This window comes from Akebia trifoliata, chromosome 4, assembly GCF_017979445.1.
Source record: "Akebia trifoliata isolate Shusen 1 chromosome 4, ASM1797944v1, whole genome shotgun sequence".
In the NCBI taxonomy this organism is placed as follows: Eukaryota; Viridiplantae; Streptophyta; class Magnoliopsida; order Ranunculales; family Lardizabalaceae; genus Akebia; species Akebia trifoliata.
The window spans coordinates 45,156,622-45,179,120 of NC_141378.1; the positions used below are offsets into that span (position 1 = coordinate 45,156,622).

Consider the following 22,499-nt stretch of genomic DNA (forward strand, 5'->3'; position numbering starts at 1 on the left):
GGTTGGAAAGATAATTTTTCACCTAGGGTGGAAAATCGCTTTACAAAGGAAATGAATTCTAGGGAAAGTGCACAATCATACGTTTGAAAATCACATTTTTCAAGAAAATCATTTTTTTACCCACTTTCCATGAACAATCATACATTAAACTTTCACAATGCTTTGTGTAGGGATAGAAAATTAGAAATATATACTTATATATTTGAAAAATAGTTTTTTTTCATTAAAAATATTAAAATTCTAGTCTTATTATTTGCCCTGAACTCGATTTGAGCATGTTAGGGCTAGGCTAGGGATTAGTCGACTTAGTACTAATAGGGTTAAGGGGTTAGTTTAGATAGAGTTCACCTCTTCAGGGCCGAGTTAGGACTCAATCAAGCCTCACCCTATCTTGCCCATTGACTTCTCTAATTGTCGAGAGTAAGAAACTGGTGTAGATTTAACTAAACGATTAAGGTTTGCATAGCTATATAGGAAAAGTGATTTTCCTTGAAAAATGCAATTTGCAGGTGTACAATTGTGCTTTTCTCCAAAATCACTTTTTTCTCTTCATATTATTCATCGATTACCACCCTCACTCCCAAAACTAAAAAATAAGAGAGTTTCAAGGTTCCATCCATGGTTTTTAAACTTGGTATTTCATCTCGTCTCGTTCAGCTCCGATACCGAGTCATCTTGGACGAGTTTTTTGATACGTTTGAGACGACTCGTGAGACAAATCAATAAATTGAATTGTGACTCGTAAATCTCGATCAAAAAATGACTTTGTGAGTTAGTCTCGTTCAGCTCTGATACCGAATTAACTCGGACAATACGTCTCGGTCTCAGACGAGGTTAAGAACCATGGTTCCATCCAACAAAATTTTCTCAGCAAATCAATTTTCTAATTATCATTTAAAAAGAAAAAATTTATTTCTGCACAAAAATATTTTCTTGGTAATCAAAAGACCCTTTTTCTTATTTCATCGTTACTGACAAAAAATTTCAAGTGGTAAAAGTAGCGACGAGAAATTCAGTCCACCAAACACTAATTTAGAGTTTAGACCATTAAAAGATTTGAAACTGGGTTCAGGAATCTCACCTGTCACTATCTCTGAGTCACAGTTTGTTCATTTCTTCCATAGCAATGTTTCCTTTTTAAGGTTTTCTAGGGTTACTCAACTTAAATTCCTCATTTCCTCCACGAATCCCTCCTTTAATTTCTAGGGTTTCAATCGAATTTCGATCGGAACAGGAGGGTTATCAATTGCAGAGGAGATTTGTCTGCAATACTTCAACTCGTCGGTAAGAACTCATCACGAACATGGTTTATTTGTTTATTCTCCATTGAAATCGTAGTCTCAATCATGTTTTTTTTTGTGATCAAAATGCTGTAGATTCTTGAGTTTCACGTTATTATTCCTATTTCGTACGCTATTACACATCAATTCTGTAATTTTTTGTGTATGGGTATGTCAAAAATCTTAATTTTTCTAGTTTATCGTTTGTTAATCAAGTCTTTGCAGGGTTTTCTTAGTACCCCCTTTAGTTTTCTTGAATATCCATCAAGAAATTGAACTTCCTTATGTATTTTCTTGATTGAAATCTCATTGAGTCTACAAAATTGGATCTGAGTCGTAATCAAAATCTTAAATTTCAGCAAATTCACTAGATATTGTTTAACCTTCCATTCATCATGGATGATGGAGAGCTCGATTTCTCGAACCAAAGCTTGTTCTCGAACGATGATCAACTCCCAAGTAGCTGCTCTATGGATAGTTTCTTTGAAGATATCTTCAAGGATACTCATGCATGCACACACACCCACACCTGCAATCCACCGGGGCCTGATTCCTCCCACACGCACACTTGTTTTCATGTCCATACCAAAATTCTTCCTGCCCCAGATGAGGATAAGGTCACTACCGATGACTCAGCAGGATCTATAGAAAAGAAATCGAAGAAACGCCCCGAGGGTAATCGGGAAGCTGTTCGTAAGTACCGTGAGAAGAAGAAAGCTCGGACAGCCTCGTTAGAGGACGAGGTTGTCAGGTTGAGGACAATTAATCAGCAATTGATGAAGAGATTGCAGGGTCAGGCTGTGCTTGAGGCGGAGATAGCGAGGCTCAAATGTTTGCTTGTGGACATTAGGGGGAGGATTGAAGGGGAGATTGGATCATTTCCTTATCAGAAATTGCGAAAGAGTACAGTTGGGGTTCCATATGTGGCACACCATAACTTGCCTGGGGGGGCCTATATGATGGATCCATGTGATGTGCAATGTGATGATCAGGTTTATTGCTTGCATCCTGGGCTGGAAGGCAAGTGTGGGGAATCTGATGGTTTGAATGAACAAGGATTGGGAGCTTGCGATATTGGGAATGTTCAGTGTATGGAGAATTCCAATTCAGGATTTAAGGAGCTCCCAGGCTGTGGGAATGAAAATATGGTGCAGACTTCAGTTACTTCTGCTGCAAAGAAAAGAAAAAGTGAGTTTCTTTCTGCTTTAGATTTTATTTTATTTTGAGTGTATGTTCTTGGGTGGACCAATTAATTTGGGCAATTGTTATTGTTCTTGCTCATGCCAAATCAATTTCACAGTTTTCATGTTTATTTTGATTCTTGGTTGTGAGCATGTTTATTTGGGCTGTTCTCTGATTTCTGATAATGCTTACATTGATGTTGTTTTGCTATTAAGATAATTTTATGATCTTACTGGTGGTTGAGAGCTTATTGAATCGGCAATGTAGATTGTTCGTGGGGTGGTTAGTAGTTGGACTGTTTTCTAGCTTTGTCATTTGTGTAACTGCTTTCATTGTGACCAGTAACTTAGTTCGTCATCTACAATTTAAAATAAATGTGCTGTGTTTTTTTTTGCTATGGTGCTCGTGTGACTTTGGACTTTGTTCACTTCCTCAATGAAGAGCTGTTTTGATTTAATAACGTTTCATGAATGATAATGCTTTCAGAAATTTTGACAATTGAAATCTCTTATTTCTACTTCCTCCTTGTTTGGTGGTTGTATTTGAAATATTTCATGACTCATGAAGAGCTTAATGCAGTTTGGGAGTTTTACTTGTCCACTCTTAGTATATGGAGACGGTGTTTACTTCTGCTACATGACCCCCATGGATCAGACTTTGGTATAAGTGATGAATTTTCCCTAGGCCTTCTCCCCCTTTAGGGTGTGTTTGATAATGGGAATTGGTGGGAGTTGGAGTTACAATTCTCACTGTTGAACTCCAACACCAAGTTTGGTTGGTCAATTCCCTGGAATTAGGACTCTTAGAAGGAACTCAACTCCAATTTTAGGCGGAGTTAGAACTCCAGATACAAAGGGTGGGAATTGTAACTCCACCATAAATACTTTTAAAACATACTCCTAAATTTGTGGCATAATGACATGTGGGAGAGTTAACGTGTGTAACTCTTATAACAATGATAGAGAAATACTTTTCTTACTAAGGATCCTTGGGCGTACATGGATTATTATTGTGGCAATCCAACACCATAGACTTCTAGATTCCATGGAGAAACTTAGATTCAGGAAAAAATTCAATAAAAATTATGTTTTGAGTTCATCCAAGGTGTTGAAAATTGACTGCTACAAAATTCCCATATTTAAAATTAAAATTCAATGGTGAAAAATTACCTTTTTTTTTTTTATAATTTTTTTCAAAGTCTTAAAATTTTGTCCTCTATATCCCCCATGGTATCGGATCATTTTTTGGAATCCACAATGTGAGCTCCCGACCCGTAGAAAGATTTAAAATCATACTAAGTTAGTTAGGCTAGCCTGACTCATAAAACTAATAAGACTTTTCGACCCCCTTTCCCCACCTCTCATTTTTTTATATTGGTAAGCTTGTTTTTAATGAGTTCGTCTTTTTCATATTTATATTAAATGTATGTTATTAGTTTTTAATAATATGGTAATGGATTCATCGATTCTACGGACAAAGCTATAGGGATTCAACTACATCCTCAAGTTTTCACAAGAATCAATATATTGTATGGAAAATTATGTAGATTAAATTGACTTGCATATTTTTTTCACAAGAAACTAATTACGTAAGAGTTTGAATTGTAGATGATTCTCTAACAAAATCTTGTGCCCAACGAAACAATGGAGTGCATTTAAATAAATTTATATTTAAATAATTATAATTTCTAATGAAATAAAGTGATTAGAAAATAATTTTCTGATCACAAAATCATATTTATTTAATATAATTAATATTTAAATTAATAATTAAAGTTAGTTATTTGTAAAAAAAAAAAAAAAAGATACATAAAACCAAATTTACTTGGCTCATAGCCGATCTTAGCATAATACAAGGGTTGAATTTTTTTACAACTCCTTGGCTGAATTCCTAGATAAACCAAATGGTAGAGAGTTCATTTGAGGAGTTATAACTAACTCCACCGACGCCGACTCCCATTAATTCCCACTTCCAAACACACCCTTATTGTCTCTGTGAAGAGTCCAATGCTCCCCCCCCTTTTAATTAAAAATAAGAGGAAGCAGACCTTGGGGGTTCCATTATTCATTTGCTCCCAGGTCCACTACATGAGAACCAGACAACATGGGTTATATATATGTTACATATTCATTTTCTCTGAAGTCCACTCCAGGGAACCACTCAACATGGGTTGCCTATACGTTACATGGCCTCCTCACCGGTGAAAGTTCAATCCCCACCGTCCGATATTATTCCAATCCTATGTTATAGATGTGCCTACGCATCTGTTGTTTCCTTCCAATAATCCTTTTTTTTTTTTATAGTGACTTGAGGTGTCCGGCCTCTCTAGAGTACTCAGCTAATCCTTTGGCATGTTCTATTTATTTTCCTCTTCTTTTCTTAAAAATGAACTTATCTTGGCAATTGTAGCTCTTGTTCATGAATATTAGCCTTAAATCTTTATAATTATGAGGTGGTTTTGTCATCAGGAGGAGCTGCGCCAACTGCAGGTTGAAGAACCAATCTTGTGGAATGGCTTTGAGGGTACATATTGTCCTTAATAAGTATTTTAGCTGAACTGCAGTGCCTTCCCTTATAAGCCTTATTTTTTCTCTCTTTAATCTTGTCAAGCTTAGCTTTACGGTTTGGTTGTTTGATGGGTTCTACCCAATCTAGATATCATGCATAATGAGAACTAGATTTTTTATATTTGGCTCATGATAGAGTTAGCAAGGCTACTGAATTGAGACATTTTATATGCATGTGAGGGTGGTTGATGAATACGTTCCCAGTTTCCATCAACATTTTCCTAATTGATATCTATTCAATTTTTTTTTTCTGCTGTTGGTTAAGTGTTTCACTTCTTTCCCAACTTTCTAAGATCGTTAGTTCTGATGGATGCATTTACTTAATGAAAGGAAGCAGTTTTTTCCCCATATTTCAGCTACTATTGTGAAAGTTTTGGGAACAAGTATGCAGTTAAATTCCTAAATTTAAAACAGATAACCATTGTTGGAAAGCTAAACTTGTTATTGCACAACTTTGTTGAGTAGCCATAGCGTCACATATGCAGATTCATCTTGCTCCTTACCCAAAAAATGAACCTTGAGTCAGTCGGTCACAGGTGGCCATCCGAAAGAAGGCAGGCACCTTGTCCAAGTTAAAAACAGATCAACAGCTGTAAGTGCATGCGGTGATTCAAGAATGTTTTGTCCCGAACATTCAGGTTTTCACCAATACTGGAATGAAATATCGGATTATCTCGGGATATTTCGGTCAGAGACCATCTCTGTTTTTATCCTGATCAAAATATTTCCCCGAAACAAGATTCTAAATCTTGACTGCACGTTATGTGCAGTCACAAGATATCTGGTCAGATTGATGAGACACTACTATTTTGTTTCATTGGAGGAGCTAATGCATTAAAAAAGAGTATTGGGTATAATGACACAGGTAAGTGATTCGTCGTTTGAAGAAATATGTGGAGGAAATTGCCTACTTGTGAGTTAATACTGTTTTGGTTTTGGTATGAGTTTTTTTTTCCTTAGTACGTATTGTTTCTCTTTCTATAAACTGTTTTACATATCTGATGCCCACTGCAAGTGATCCAGATTTCAGACCACCTTCTATAATGAGATGAGATTGAAAACAACTCAATCAAGAAAACACATCAGTTATTGAAAAGGGGAGTAAAAAGTACAAAACTCATTGTAAATGGAAACCCCTTGAAATGCAAAAAAAAACCACCTATAATCTTCAGCTTATCATTCAATCAACAGTAAAATTCCCTCCTCAACAGCTTCTATGGGTTTGTTTGATTGGAAATCATTGAATATCTTAAGAGATTGTGTCAGGAATTCTGAGAAATATTAAAACCCTCCTTCGGGTGATGTTTGGGCCACAGGATGAGATAAATTAGTGTTAATTGGTGATTGTTCTCCAATGGATTTGAACTTATTTTTCCACACTAAATAACAGACCTGCTTGTTGGGTGGTTTTCTTTTTAAGTCCTTATCCTCTTTAACACTTTCTACATGGCACTAGAACATAGATTGTGATCCCTTTCAGATTTAAGCATTTAGTTCATGATGGGCAGGATTAATTCTTGGAAGTTGCTACTAATTCAGAAAAACCAACTTCAGTTAATTACAGCTTTTTAGGCCTAAAAATGAGTCCAAATTAAAGAGTGAGCCATGATTCATGTAGCGAGATGGGAGACATCCTGCTAAACATATAACTTTGCTTTAGTTGATGTTGCTCATGTCTTTGGAACTTTGTTCTCAATAAGAACATCAAAACACAGGTGTTCATTTACTACTACTACTACTACTGCTTCTAGTATTACTACATGATGGCACAGGAATAGGGGTTGTCGTCATTGCAGACGGAGCAAAGCTTCTCTTCGATGGGACTAGGGAGTACCAATGTAGGATCAACCTCTGCAATATTCCGGACGTAGCCTGGTGGGGCCTTCTTATCGTACACACCTGGTACGTATGGGTGTGGCACCACCTCGTATGGTATATAGGGCCATGGCTCTGCCTTCTTTCCTGTACGCTCTCTCACCCTCTTCAACACTTTCTCCTCATCGATGTAACCACTCACCCTCACCTTGTTTAGCTTTCGCTCTATTTCCACCTCTGTCACTCCTGTGTCATGTGTCTCAATGTGTATCACTCATTGTCAGTGTGTGTGCGTTTGGTGAATGTAAGGTTTTTTATTTATTTCTTTTGATTTTGATTTTGATACAAAAGAAGATGAGGGTTTTTTTTTTAATTTTTTGATTATGAAAAATCAGTTGAATTTAGAAAAAATCAAGATTTTTTTCTCTCCGCATGTTATTCGAATTCAAATAGGATATCCGATAAGAAAATCGGATTTGAATTCGAATAGTGTTCTAGAGACATCCATGGGATTTGGATATGAAATAAAATTTTCTGATACAGCTGAATCCGAACCGATAAATATCTTTTGACAGCCCTACTTTCCAATTTAATTAATTTAATGATCCCCCAAATATAAACATAAAGACAGATAAAAGAAAAAATAAAAAGAGTCTCTCACCTTTCATCCCTTCCAATGCTTTCCTCACTTTCCTCTCACATCCTTGACAATCCATCCTCACCTTCAACTCTACCGTCTGAATTCAATTGGTTACATTATATTTATATCAGTAAAACAAACACACACACCCACTCAATCATTTAACTATTATAACCAAGTTTTTAATTAAAAGTCAAGAATTAATTCAAAAAATAAAGATTAAAGTAAAAAAAAAATGTTTCTGAGGTTCGTACCTTGAAGGGCTTGCGTTTCTTGATTTTCTTACTGTTATGGGAAAACTTAAGAAGATCCGAAATGTAATCTAAAGCACCCATTTCAACTGGATCTGCAAGATCATTTCACAAGGACAAAGGATTCTAAAGACCTCAAAAACCCAAAAATCTCTTTTTTTAATGAAACTGAGAATATATAGGAGGGACAAGATGGCAGGGAGAGAGCTCAGCTCGTATGTTTCATTTTCACTTTACATGTGTGACATTAGCTACAAATGGTGTCAACATGAAACCCGGACGCGTATGTGAATGCCACGTGGACTTAGCTGACCTTTACATCTCATCATAAACATCATCGTGTAGGATATCTGTTTGAATCTGATAAGGATTGCACTTGTTGTAAAGAGGATTCTAGATTGCTCTTTATTGAGTAATGATAACCGGACGCTCCTACGTGGCATACTGAAAATACTCTCTTGACGTGGGATGTGCCATAATTATAGGAGTAACCGTACAGTTATGTATCCCGAGGCATAAATCTATGATTCTAGCAATTGCCACATCACAAGAGTATTTTCAGTAATCCAAGTGGGGGAGTGCGACTATCACGACTCTTCTTTATTTGACAGTTTATTTTTAAATTTGAGCCTTGTAGACAATAATAATGATAATGCGGTTCAAGTCAATATAATTCGAGAAAGAACCGACAGAGACAGTTTTTAGTGATTTGTATTAGAAACCCGCCATTAAATTAAGTTAAAGAGGGGGCAATCTGGATGTGAGTCCCGTTTGGAAGACTTCAAATTCTAGAATCCGATTCTTCTTCATAATTGGATTATAGTATCAATGCATCTTTTGTTCTGAATTATTTACTTTTATTATTGTTATTATAATTATAAGAATGAAAAAAAATACCGAGAATCAGAAATGATTCTCAAGTTGTTTATCTTTTTTTATAGGTAAGCTGGACTTGAACCCATGACTTCAAAGTTGTTTTGAGGTGAAAATGAGAGATTGGATCTAATCCCACAAGTTTTTTCTCTTGTTTCTAGCAAGCAATTGATTTGTGATTGGGTTTGGAGCCAAAATTTTCTTGTAGGGGAAAAAATATAATTGTCTTGAAAGATTGAAGAGCTTGAAGAGAAGTGACATTGGGGGAGATAATGTAAGGTTTTTATTATTATTATTATTATTATTATTAAAAATGAAGAAAATAGATATTTAGATCATTTCTCATTAGTCAATAAAAGAAGACTTAATTCAAGTGTCATTAGTTTAAAAACATAGAATATCTCAAATATTCACCAAAATACCTATATTTCTCTTTAATCTCGCTCTTCTTCAACAGATTAATGCAAAATGATCTCTTTACCCTCATTTTCAACCAAAAATCAAAATCCACTTGATTTCTCTTTTCAAAATTGACTATATGCAATCTATTGGGAAAATTTTCCCCAGCCTTTAACTTTAAGATTGATATACTTTAACTTTCAAGTCTAAAGAAGAAGATGTGATAGTTTGATAATAAAAAAAAATTCTACGATTTTCAATAAGAAATTAAGGCGAGGTAACGATGTATTAAACATGAAGTTAAATAGATTAAAATTAATCATGAAGTTAAATAGATTAAAATTAATTTATGATAAGGGTTGAAGAACTTGAAGATAACTAGTTTTAGGAAGAAATTTCTCGGAACAAAAAAATGGTTAGTGGTTGAAAATGAAGGTATTCAGGATTTTTTGTTTGTTAGTCTGGGAAAGAAGAACAAGTTCAAAGAGTATATGTCATCTATTTCAAAATAGGGGTATCTCCAATATTTGGCAAAATGTAGTGGGGTGACCCAAAAATTAAGGGGAGTGGAGGGGGAGGGTATGTCATCAATTTTATAACATAGTAGTATCTCAAATATTTATCAAAACTTAAGAGGGAGTGTCTAAATCACCCCAAAATTTTAAGGGGCAAAACAATTGAAAGTAAGGTGGGGGCAAACTGCTTTGCGGAAAGAGAGGGGGCAAAAAGTGAAGCATCAGTTTGAAAACAGGGAGGCATCTCAAATATAACAACATGTTAGAGGAGTATTAAAATAAATATTACACTATTTTTTTTATTTTTTTAGTTCTTATCTTCTTTGTCAACAATGCCACATAAAGAAAATCAATAACATACAACAACAACAAAAAAAAAAAAAAAAAAGGCTATGTTATATACATAAATCAGTTTCTGCAATTTTTTATCATATATATTTTGAATATTCAGTGTTTGTGATTCTTTCTATTTAAAGAGAGAATTGAAAAATAATATCTTAATTAGATTGGACCCAAAGAGAACACGTGTAAAATTAATCACGAAAAAAATAGATCATAAGTGAAGTACAACACAAGCAAAAACACAAAATTGCAGGAAGATGAATAACTGTTAAACTCTAGAGTTGAGTTGAATTTGATTTGAATAAAAACAAAATGGCTTAGATATTGTTTTATCTAGTTAGGTATGAGTCGAATTCAGATTCAAATAAATAAATCTAGATCTGAATATGGATATATTCAGATTTGACCCGGATCCATCCCATTTTATGTCCTATCCCAAACACATTTCCAACACTAATTCAGATAGTCACCACTAAGCTCATTCTTTCGTACCAATGACCAAGTAAAACGCGATATGAGAAGGTGTCAAGTAGCCATGTTAGTTAAAGTTTATGAGTGTTGATGTAACAACATAGTGAAAATCTTGCTTTTACTTACTAATTACTTAGAATCGTGCATTGCATTTGGATAGAGTTTTTTGACGACTTTTACTACCGTGGGGAACTAGCAAATGTTTAGATAGAACTCTTTAATGTTTTTGCTCTTACGTGGAGATATTTTTATTCTTTGGTGAGAAGTTCTAAAAATTTACTCTTGCGTGTCAAGTTGGACACCTACTCTAGAGCGGAGAGGTTGGATCCACACAAGACCGTGATAATGTGACTACCCCATGTGGCATACTTAATCGATTCCCCCTAACGTGACATATGCGAGAACCATAGATTTGTACTCCTCATGATACACACTTGCACTGGGATGTGTAGTTGTGTACCCCAAGGAGTATAGATCTACGATTCTCACATATGTCACGCCCGAGGAGTTGATTGAGTCTGCCACTTGAGATAGTCACATTATGACGGCTCAATTACTAACCACTGCTATCGTTTTCCCAGCCAAAACAAGAAAAACAAAAAAGTTGGGTCTTGGTATGAGTACCAGCCCCACCTACATAATTCATGTATGTTATTTCATAGTTTGGTATATTTTGATTAGAGACCTACTTTATTTAGTCAGGAGACAATTTTAGAACCAAGAAGTTGTGGCTCTTGATATAATCGTACCCTATTTTTTGACATTCTCTTCTTGTTCACATGGCTTTCGTGTAAATGAAAGGTTTTTTTTTTTTTTTATATTTTAAATCCAACAAAAGATTGAGGCGAAGAGAAAAATAGTGGAATCCAATTCATTAGTTTCCATAAAGAATTCCTAGCACAACCATAGGTGACATGAGTCCAGATCATATGCACCCAGGGTGGAGGATTAAAATCCAAAAAATTATATTGACACACCACAACCTCTAAGGTAGGGTCAAAGTGGAAAAAAAAAAAATTAATTTCTAATTTTAAAATGAAGTGTCCAAAATAATTTTAAATTTTTTTGAAATGCCCATAAAATTTTTAGAGTTTATTGGAGTGTCAAACACCTCAACACAGAAGTGGAGCCCAGATTTTGTTCAAGTGGGGGCAATTAAGAGTGAAAAAAAATATTTGTAGGACAGTTAAGAGTGGATTCTTTTTTTGTTGTGGGCAAGAGTAGAAGAATTTTTTATCTGCCACTAAAATCTATCATAAAAACTTATTAGTCTATAGACTTTAAAAATTCTTGTGGAAGTAAGTGCCCCTATTCTAAATCCATCTTTGTCTCAAACACGTCACTTAACCAACAACTTTAGAAAATTTCAAAAAGGGGATATTTCAAACATTAATTCCTTCAATTGTGGCTCATATGACATGTGTTGATGTGTAGGAGGAGGGTTTCCCTGGGTGCATACAATCCAAACTCTTTTATAGGCACGGGAGCTTAGATTTCTACAATCCTCTTTAATTCAACCTTATATAAAGTAAATTATAATACAAATCAAGTCATTTTTTTTTCCCAAATTCTACGGCAAAATAGGAAACATAACATGTGAATTTTTTTCAAAAGTTCTCCTATCCATCTAGAAATGCTTGAAGTTTTAAGGTTCACGGAAAAGGGCATTCTCGTGTCAGTACTTGAAAAAGTTAGTATCTAATCTAATAATCTAAGGAAAAATGTGATTAGTGGAAAAATTGAAAGATAGGTCCATTGTTACCTAAAAAAGCAAATAAAACACGCGTAATACACGACTCATTCAATCCAAATAAACTGAACTTGGACACATGAGATTGGCCTCACTACTTTTGCTTATCAATTTAAAACGTTCAAAGCTGCCACTTAAGACCTTGGGAAGTGTAGGTATTTGTTAAGAAACAAAGGTCCTCTAGAATATATGCCCTCCAGTCCACCAACATTTCATCCAAATCTTACATATAATTGGTTTGAACCGTTCAAACAGACAATCCATCATTTTCTATTGAATATGGTCTGACATACTCCCTCCCTCCACGTGGCATGTGTTAGAATCATAGATTTTTTCTCAAAATACATTACTGCACATATATTCAAGGATGTGTAGTTGTGTATTCCAAGAAGAAAAACTTATGGTTGCAGCACATGCCATGTCGGGAGAGTATGTCAAGAGGGGGGAGGCAAAAAAATCACGACTCTTTTCTATTTCTTTAAACATGGTTGAAGTCTTTTCCTTGATTATTGGGGATGGTCCCGTGAATGAAGATTTGACTATGAAATTAATAATCACAATGCATTTTATTAGAGTTTTGGGACATAGATTGCATACCTATGCCTTTCGCAGTACACTTATTTATAACATTTGTTCGTAATTGTTACATGTTCATCAATATGACTTGTTGATCACAAAATTGATTAGAAAAATGTTACAATCGTTGATGATCATGAGGTAGTTATGGTTGTTTGTGTGCTTTGATTTTGTAGTCATTATAATATCTCATATGATCATGGATCATTAACTTCGTAACTGTTCACGCCTCATCATTTAATATTGGACACGTGGATTTTATGAGTCACGTCATTGTCCTTCACATCCTAAATTGGTAGCCTTTTGGTATCACTAGGATCATTCCGTTGGCGTTGTGTCTCTGTCTGGCATTGTTAATGATTCATTTACTAACCTTAGCCCCTTATCTATTAATACATGTTCTATTCTGATTTGATAAAACGTTTGAGTCGTGATTTTCTGACACCTCCTCTGACACACACACCCCCATCGTGACATAGGTTAGAATTATATATTTTTTTTTCCTTGAGATACACAATTATACATCCCCATAAATATGAGCAATTGTGTATCCCAAGGGATAGAATCTATGGTTCTAGTATATGCCACGTTTGAGGGAGTGTCTCAGAGAGAGAGCGTCAGAAAATCATTATTCAAAACTTTTATATCCTCACAAAACTCAATGTTTCACTTCCAAATTTTATGATCTAAAAATTAGAACATGATTCTAAGATAGGATGTGGTATGATTCATAAACAAAACGTAGGTTAGGAATTATATTATGGAATTGAAATATGTAAGACACCCAATTAAACACAGAAAGGCAGGTCTCAATAAATACGTGAGCTTTACGTTGGTAAATTGGCCAAAACAACCATAATTACATATTAACTTGCAATAAAATGTGAATCAGGACACAGGGCATTATTTTTATTAAACATATTTGAGAACATTTCAAGGAGTTGAACATGCATGTTAGAATAGAGAATGTTGATTTTGTTGCCAATTGGTTGAATTTATTGCAGATCAGAAGGATTGTCGCTCCTAAATTGACAAATCATGCTGAATTGGGGTCTACATTTTGGATTGGCATATTATTGCAAAAGGTCAGAAAATTAGGAATATATACCTTCACAGGCCTGAGGATTCCACTCCTATTCTGTATTCTAATTAGAAATTTTGATACTTGGATCTTCAATTTTTGAATTTTTAAAATTTTAAATATATTTTTAAAAATTAAAATTGCTGAGGTGTGAATTTGGAGAAGTCCTCAAATGATTCAGGTTTAAATTTATCAAAAAATAAGAAGTTACTAGTTTTTTCTCATTAGCTTTTTAACAATTTATTGTAGCAATGATTCTGATAAATTATCGTAAAGGTGGCTAGTGAGTAAGGCAATATTATTTGTTGACTAGAGTTTGTATGGCGTGAATATCATCTTTTAGACTAAATGGGTAAAAGAGGACTTAGAAAGGTATTATTGAAAAAAGAATGTAAAAAAAAGGAAAAATAGTAAAATCGGAGGAATATCAATAAAGAATGGATGGGGAGGAGAGGAAAAACAATAAAGTGGGTAATGTGTACGCCACTTTACTGGATGTGTAGTTGAAGTGGGATCCACCATTGTATTTTAACAGAATAGGGATCTAGTCAGGTGTCTCGTTCCTAACCAAGGTTAGGTGGCACTCTGTGGTCCATCGCTTGGTGAACCTATATACCAAAAATCATTATGTTTGATAACTTGTATCAACTAGATCTAATCTCTTAAAAAATAATTTAAATGAAATGATTAGAAATCATTCTTAAGACAATGATATTATCAATGTATGCACATCACCAATCAAACTAATCTTTTGTGTATAGATTCACTAAGGGATATATCACATATCCATACGGTTGGTGGGTCACTAAAAATGCCACGTGACATAGAATGGGGTGCCACTTGACTGGACCCCAACTCATTTTAATACATAGATTGGGAAATATGATATATTTAAAATGTTAATGATTTTTTATTTTATTTAAAGAGTTATTTAGAGTTCTCATAAAAATGATTATACCTATAACCTATGTTACCTGGTTCGTTGGTTTAATTGGTTCAAATTTAGGTTTGGAATTCGTGGTTCGCCAATCTAAAATGAATCCGATTCATAGGGGTAAGTTGAGAAAATTGGTTTTTAGGTTCGCTTTGGTTTCCTAATTTGATTTGCTTGTGCATATATATAATTCAAGTTTACAAGTTATAATTATAATTATTATATTAAAAAGTTATAAGTTAAATAGAAATAAATTTGTAAAATAATCTAAATTTAAAATATGAATAATTAAAAAATATTTAATTCATCAAATTTCATGCTTTGATTTTTGGGTTTATCGAAATCGACCAAAATTCAGTGGGTTCGTGGTTCACTTGATTTTACAATCCAATAGGAACTGTATTGCAAACTGGTTAGTTTCGTACTGATTCATGGTTCGAACTAGTAGAAACGAATTGGGTAGCATAACTTATAATGATGAAGTTCCTAAATAATAGAATCATGACTTTCGGAAAAATTGTTTTTTCTTTACTCTTCAATGGTATTTTAGTAAATCAAAAAAAAAAAAAAAAGTGGGATTTAATCGAAAACTCAATTATAAAAATACATAAATTTTGAAGGAATATAAGTATGTAGATTAAAAATCTAAAAACCTCCACGTGACATACTCAAAATACTCTCTTGACGCGTGGCATGTGCCAGAATCATAGATTTTCTTTCATGAAGATACACAAGTGCATAGATTTAGAGAGATGTGTCGTTGTGTATCCCGAGGCATAAAGTCTATGATTCTAACACATGTCATGCCATGCGAAGGGAGTTTTTTAGATGCCATGTGGGGGGAGTGAGATTATCACAACTATTCAAAAAATCAAGACCTCGGGGTGATCAATTTTTGTGAATTTTCTTCAAATGAAACATACAAATAGAATTAAAGAAATCGACGACAAGTCTTCATTCAATGTGTGGAGACTGTCTCCCGTAATTTCTTACGGAATCAATGAATCCCATGAGATTAATCGAAAAATCCATAGAAAAGAAATTTTCAAATGGACTTTTTCTACCCTCAAAAGACGTTTGAGACTTTCCATCCATTAAACATTCACGGCTTTCATAATTAACAGAAATTTTCACAGATTTTTTAGGGATTACTACCGACTTTCTCATGGAAATAAACTCGTCTCAACCGTTCGTTTGATACACACACAATCTCAAACACAACTATTTCAAAAACTTTACTCCTATTTCTGTGAAATAAAAACGAATTAGCTGGGTTGGTAAGATATTTCCTAGAGATTCCCAACTTAGTTAAAATTTAGGAGAATCTATATTTTTCTTTCCATCCCAGCCGTTCGTATAGTACTCAGTGTCCAACGTCATTGGACAATAGAAAGTCCATCCAAATATGACCTGGAGATCTGTTTCTGGTTGAAAGAAAATCCTTGATGTGATATACATATATATTTTCCTCGAGATACGTTAAAAATACATTCTACGTTACGTTATATGGGTATCCTCACGTCAGAAATGTGAGAATCGCAGTACATCCTAATGTCACCTCAGCATTACTCTTTAATTGTCAATGAAGAAGAACGCGTATGAAATCTGAAATCTCTGACCGATAGTTGTGTCACAGAATCTGCATGTGTACTGTACGTGGCTTGGCTTCCCCCTTACTTCTCTCTCATATCTTTGAATACGACAGAGAGAAAAGAGAATCCTCTGTTCCCACGCTTTTATAGTATATTTCTTTCTTCTCCTCCGCTCCCCTCCCTACATTAATTAACAAACAAACAATCTCCTCTCTCACGGTCTCACCTCTCTTTCTTTCTTTCCTACCTATATATATATATAATTATTTTATCTATTAAATCATTTTATAATTTATTTTCTCTGTCTCTTGATCCAACCAGAACTAAAGATTTCTTCTTAGGCTTTTTGGGTTTTGTTTCTTCCTAGGCTTTTTGGGTTTCTTCTTAGGCTTTTGGGTTTGGTTTCTTCTTAGACTTTTGGGGTTTTGTTTGTTTGTTTGAAAGATGATGACTGTGAAGAGGATATATATGATCATGCACCTCTTCTGATCTAACCATAACTCAACCCTTTCCGTATTGCTTTTGTCCTGATATCTTAAAAAGGCTTTATGTTTGTTACTTTTTTATTCTTCTCTTTTTAATTTTGGTCCATCTTCGACTCCAATAGTATTCTTTGGCTTGGCGGAAAATTTAGGTTTCTCTTTATGCGGCTTATTGCAGAGATTAATGGAGACTGGTAATGGGTTTAATCAGTTTCATCTCTCTCTTCAACAACAACAACAACAACAACAACAACAAAGGATGATGATGAGAAATCATAGTCTTCTGTCGATGGGTTTTTCTCCTTCTTTAGCTCTTGAGGTTGAGCAGCAGAGATATGAGATTGACAGATTCGTTAGTTTACAGGTAAGAGGAGAACAGAGCATTCTATATTATGGGTTTTCTTCAGAATCAAATATTTTTAAATGGGTTTTAATTTAATTGTTTTTTTTTTGTGCCTCTATACGATTGATGATTCTGATTTATGTGGGTTTTCTTTGAAACAGAACGAGACATTGAGATCAGCTCTACAAGAACAAAGAAAGCAACAACTGGCAATCATCTTAAAGTGTCTCGAATCGAAAACACAGAGCTTTATGAGACAAAAAGATGAAGAAATAGCAAAAGCGAGTAGAAGAACAATGGAGCTCGAAGATTGTATGAGAAAAATCGTAATGGAGAATCAAGCATGGGAAAGAGTTGCAAAAGAAAACGAAGCCATGGTTATATCCCTCAACAATACTCTAGAACAAGTTAAAGAGAAATATAATTGCTTCACTTATGTAGCTGAAGATGCAGAGTCTTGTTGCGAAGATGAAGAAGAAGAAGAAATGAAGAAGATGGTTTGCAAAGGTTGTAATTCTCGAAAGTCTTGCTTTCTTTTTCTTCCTTGCAGACACCTCTGTTCGTGCAAATCTTGTGAAGCTTTTCTTCAATGCTGCCCTGTCTGTAATTCAGTAAAGAAAGCTAGCATAGAGGTCTTATTTTGAGTTCTTCATCAAATCATCAATGTAAGAAGAAATCAAACTTGTTTCCTTTTTCGATCAAAAAAAAAAAATTTGCTTTTGTTTTCGTTTGGATCTCTGTTTATATCAATGTACTTTATAGTTGATTGAACAACTCCATCTCGATGGAACAATGTCATAGAACAGAGGATCTTTTATTTTTACCTATTTTGTTTTATGGGAAATTATTTGAAAGCACAGTCTTTGGACTGACTTATTATGATCCATGAGATATGAGCCTTCATCATCATCATCATCAAATAATTTGACTAAAGAGTAATCAATGAAGCTGACTTTGGTTTATGGGTCCATAAAATGAGTTGTTGTAAATTTAATTGGGCAGTAAAGCTTGAAAAGGTGTGCCTATCTATTACTAAGGGTTCCCGTCACGTCGTTGTTTTAGTAAATAAAGGTGGTTTAGAGATAGAGAGAGCCCGTGTTTTACAAATTCAAACCAATAATGTACCCTTTTTCCTTATAATGACTCAAATACCCTTAACTTCAAACTTCCAATCTTTTTTTTTTTTCTTCTTAACTAATCACTTCAAACTATTCAATATAAGCGGCAAAGGCACAAAAACATAAATCCTTTTTCTTCGGAATACATACAGGACACACAAAAAAAAAAGATCAACAATTTTGTACCCTTGACATGTCACGCCAAGGAAAAAGATCAATAATTTTGTACCCTTGCATGTCATGCCAATTTGAGTATAGATCAAGTAAAAGAAAATTTTTCAATCAAAAAATCATTAGTATCATTCCATTCATTGTTCTTTAAATGTCTCTTAATCTATTGTTTAAAAATCATATTTGATTTTCATTCTTTTCTATTTGAATAATTTATCATTATTTATTGAAAATTGTGTATTATCTTAAAGTTTGAATGTTAAAGTAGATAAAATCTTATGATTGAAAATGAGGGAAAAAAATTATCTAAAAATTTGTAAATAATTCTTTTTAGAACAAAAATGAGGATTGAAGAGAAGGGCATTTGAGTCATTTTGTTAACCCATTTTAAAGACTAGCTTCAAGGTGACATGTCATCAAATATAGAGGGCCATCTGTAAACTTCACTTGGGAATCGAAATTCTGGATTATGACCGTTTTGGGAAATCGGAACCGATATTGTCTCTACAAATGGGGAAATAGTTGAAAAAAGTAAAGTAAAACATAGGGAGAAGAGATGGACAGCAAGGAAGATTCTCGTACGAGTACGGATGGGGCTGTTTTGTGGGCCAACAAATTTTTGGCAAAATCGAGGACGGTTTCTTATGGCGTGATCTTCGTTTTTGGTTAAGTGATGACGTAAGATATATTTTTATATATTATATGTTAGTGCCGGATAATATGGTGCAGCTGACGTGGATTATGGACTGTCTTGGTTGTCCCAGGTAAGCATCGTAACAGCAGATGCAGTAGTATTCAATAGTACTCTACGAAAGGAAACAAAACTGTACTGGATGCCACCTGGATAGTTAATCTTCGTAACACATATCCATAGGTCCGGACAACAAATCTATAACCATACGATTCATCCTTTTTCTTTGGATCTTCAAGCCTAGGCGTGTCAATGAGCGGGTTCGGACCGGACTTTATAAACCCTAACCCGGCCTTAGAGAGACAGATTCTACGTGGACTAGCCCTGTATCGACTAAATCCTAACCGGCCGTAATGGTGTCAAGCTTGACTTGGGCTGGTTTAGGGTCAAATAAAATCATTACATTTTATTATTTTCAATGAAAATATATATATATATATATATATATATATATATATATGGGGACGGTTCAAGGGAAGTGCTGAAAACCAGCTGAGAAACAGACGGACGAGAGACGTTAGATTTGAGGGAGTGGACGGCGCAGATGGCTCAACACGTCCGTTCAAATAAAAGAAACGGAATTTATTTTATTTGAAAATAACTCCCTCGTCTTTTCTTTTTTTTTTTTTCTATTGTTTGTTTTTTTTTTTTTTAAATTAACCATCTCTGTTTTTATGTTTTCTCTCTCGACAGACACGTTGCTGTTTCATAAGGTTTTCAACGAAGAAGACGAACTCAACCTTCGGCTGAAAACCCATTGTTGCACCTTTCATTAAACACCCTTCGTTTTCTCACTCAACGGACGACCCAATCTTCGTTTTCCTTCGACCCAACCCTTCGTCTCTTCGTCTCTTCTGTAAATCCAAATCTCTTCGTTTCCTTCCACGGTTCTCTCAGCCGGTCTTCGTTTTTCTCTCGACGGAAACCCAACTCTTTGTTGCCTTTGAACATTGAAACCCAACTTTTCGTTACTCTTCGTCTCTCCTCTTGACAGAAAACCAAACTCTCCTCTCGATTGAAAACCCAACCCATCGTCTCTCTTGATCAACTGAATCACAAGGAATAGGGAGAATATCATGATCTCTCTCTCAATCGAGAAAACCCAAAGCGAAGTAGGAGCAACACATTGATCTCTCTCTCGATCGATCGACGATTTTGAAGAATCCAAACGATTTTGGTACTTGCAGATGTGACCTTCAATCCCAAATTTTTTTACATAAAAAGTATTGATTTTATCTGTGTTTTATCCATTCCTGAGTATTTTTGGCTTTGATCGTTAATGCATTTTTATAATGGGGGCGGTTCATGAGCCATATAAAAATAATGGTTTTTCAAAATATGGGTTAGAGGTTTTGGATTGAGCTGATTTTTTGCGAGGATGGTCACTATGATGAGAAGATCATCCTCACAAAAAATCAGCTCAATCTGAAACCTATAAATCCATCAAAACTGATTTACAAATTATTGGCAAAAATTCGACGGTTAACATTCTAAATCACTTTTAATGGGGTTAGAAGTTTCAGATTGGACTAAGTTTTTTTGAACCCATATCGACGGTCCACATTCTAAATCCCAAACTTCTAACCCATATTTTAAAAATTTATTAATGTTACATTGTTTTCACATATGTCCCTTGATCCGTTCCCTTTTATATTTAATGAAATATAAATATTCGACTTTTGTTTGACGATATTTAATGGGTTGAATTGTTTCTCGATATTCAACTTTTGTAATAAAATTTTTTACAAACAGAACCTTGTATACCATTGTTTCATTAAACGCTGATTGCCTTGACTTTTCCCTCGTTTCTCCTTTTTTTTTTTTTCTAAAAAACAACTCTCTGTTTCATTGAAACTTGACAGAAAGAAAAAACAACTCTCTGTTTCAACGAAGAAGAAGAATAAAAAACCCTAGAATTTCTGCTAGAGCTCTTGATGAAGCAAGCTCTCAAATGTCAGAGGATTTTCATCCTCTTATTGCTCTCCATCTCTGTTTTCGCTCCGATAGTCTTAGTCTCTTACAGACTCTCAAATTTCACCTCTTCTTTTGGTAAATTCAATTATCTATTTTTTTGATTGATTACTTTAGTTATCGATCAAATTTCTTCCTGTCTTGATCCATTCGTGTATGAATTTGTTACTGCAGCACACAAAGAATTTGTTGAGGATTTATCAACTTTGTATGAATTTCTCCCCTTCAAAGATTCTTTTTTATTTATTTATTTAAATTCTTGATTAAGAGAGATTGAAGATTGTACTCTATCCCCAAAAATACAGGTCTCTCTCTCTCTAGCCCTCTCTCTCAGTAGTTTTATTGTAACTTATATCAGAATTAGTTTAAAAGACCTTGCACACAACATCCTTCCCAACTTTGAAAATTTCACTCCATATCCATACTAGATTGTCTGCTTTAATAATTTTAATGAGTATTGTGGATATTTAGATGGTATCAATTTTGTAATTGTTGAGTGGATCTAATTTTAAATTTTTTTATTGAACATTTAAAGTTGATTTTACACTTTCTTTTGGAAACCTGTACATGGCTACTGTTCCAAGTGGTCCCTCAACTGGTAAAAGAGAGATTTTTTGTTAATTGTTTAAAGGCTATTTGAGATTCATGGGTTTGCCTAGATTTGAAGTTTCTTTAGTGTGTATTATCATATATTGATTCAAATCAATGGCAACAAATTTCTTGTTGAGGTTCATTTATATTGATCAATGTTTTTCTTAAGATACTTTTGGATCTATGACTGGTTTCTAACCATGTAATAAGGGCATTCCCTATTGCGTTAGATTTTTCGAAAGCAACGGCTGAGACGCATTGTGACGTCAATTCCGAATGAGAATGTAACTTTTACAATTTTTAAAACAACTCCCTCATTTTGTTTTTTTTTTTTTTTTAAACTAACGATCTGTTTCTATTAAGAAACCCAACCCTTCCTTCGTCTCGACAGACAAGCTCAAACAAAAGAAAAGCATTATTTTCTATTAACAAACAAAAGCATCAAATTTAGTCATGGCTATTTTCTTATTTGCTCCTCCAGGCATGGCTCTTTACTCTATAGTAGTATATGTTGTTGTAGTCTCTATAGAAAAATTTATCAAACCAATCTGTATTAAGTCTTCTTTTACATGTAATTTTTTTGTTTTTGATATTTTATTATTGTTATTTTTTTTTATTGTAGATGCACTGCTGAGGTTTCAACTACGGGGTAAGTCCCATCCCAAATTTCAATCAAGAAAAAATTATAACATATGATGAGTCTTAACTGTCACTAATTATTATTTTGAACAGATCTGAGATGATAACTTCGGGAGCTGAGAACGAAGGCTGCAAGTGTGGATCAAACTGCACCTGTGACCCTTGCAACTGCAAATGAAACAGATGGACAAAAGAAGACATATTTATGTCTCATCACATTTAGTA

At 34.3% G+C, this 22,499-nt stretch overlaps 3 protein-coding genes across 4 annotated transcripts; 2 read left to right on the forward strand and 1 right to left on the reverse strand.

Moving 5' to 3' along the window:
* The first annotated feature begins 1,001 nt into the window (after positions 1–1,001).
* On the forward strand, positions 1,002–5,283 carry LOC147405247 (basic leucine zipper 23-like). 2 transcript variants are annotated; one of them, XM_086441488.1, is made up of 3 exons: positions 1,002–1,284; positions 1,640–2,468; positions 4,934–5,283. In XM_086441488.1, the coding sequence occupies exons 2-3, from the start codon at positions 1,676–1,678 to the stop codon at positions 4,954–4,956; spliced, it is 816 nt and encodes a 271-aa protein (XP_086297614.1). In that variant the 5' UTR covers positions 1,002–1,284; positions 1,640–1,675; the 3' UTR covers positions 4,957–5,283. The 2 variants fall into 2 exon arrangements, with proteins under 2 accessions (XP_086297614.1, XP_086297613.1); XM_086441487.1 differs by having other exon boundaries at positions 1,004–1,284; positions 4,931–5,283.
* A 1,378-nt stretch (positions 5,284–6,661) lies between these two features.
* LOC147405248 (heavy metal-associated isoprenylated plant protein 26-like) lies at positions 6,662–7,923 on the reverse strand. The gene is made up of 3 exons (XM_086441489.1): positions 7,739–7,923; positions 7,506–7,581; positions 6,662–7,090 (listed from the first exon to the last, which is right to left on the reverse strand). The coding sequence occupies exons 1-3, from the start codon at positions 7,817–7,819 to the stop codon at positions 6,786–6,788; spliced, it is 462 nt and encodes a 153-aa protein (XP_086297615.1). The 5' UTR covers positions 7,820–7,923; the 3' UTR covers positions 6,662–6,785.
* An 8,300-nt stretch (positions 7,924–16,223) lies between these two features.
* On the forward strand, positions 16,224–17,990 carry LOC147405249 (putative BOI-related E3 ubiquitin-protein ligase 3). Its single transcript, XM_086441490.1, has 2 exons — positions 16,224–17,114; positions 17,255–17,990. The coding sequence occupies exons 1-2, from the start codon at positions 16,935–16,937 to the stop codon at positions 17,735–17,737; spliced, it is 663 nt and encodes a 220-aa protein (XP_086297616.1). The 5' UTR covers positions 16,224–16,934; the 3' UTR covers positions 17,738–17,990.
* The last annotated feature ends 4,509 nt before the right edge of the window (positions 17,991–22,499 follow it).

Coding starts and splice junctions, on each gene's coding strand:
- LOC147405247 (XM_086441487.1), top strand. CDS start 1,676: ATGGATGATGGAGAGCTCGATTTCTCGAACCAAAGCTTGTTCTCGAAC. Junction 2,469..4,930: donor TGCTGCAAAGAAAAGAAAAA/GTGAGTTTCTTT, acceptor TTTTGTCATCAG/GAGGAGCTGCGCCAACTGCA.
- LOC147405248 (XM_086441489.1), bottom strand. CDS start 7,819: ATGGGTGCTTTAGATTACATTTCGGATCTTCTTAAGTTTTCCCATAAC. Junction 7,582..7,738: donor AGAAACGCAAGCCCTTCAAG/GTACGAACCTCA, acceptor AATTGAATTCAG/ACGGTAGAGTTGAAGGTGAG. Junction 7,091..7,505: donor AGCATTGGAAGGGATGAAAG/GTGAGAGACTCT, acceptor CACATGACACAG/GAGTGACAGAGGTGGAAATA.
- LOC147405249 (XM_086441490.1), top strand. CDS start 16,935: ATGGAGACTGGTAATGGGTTTAATCAGTTTCATCTCTCTCTTCAACAA. Junction 17,115..17,254: donor ACAGATTCGTTAGTTTACAG/GTAAGAGGAGAA, acceptor TCTTTGAAACAG/AACGAGACATTGAGATCAGC.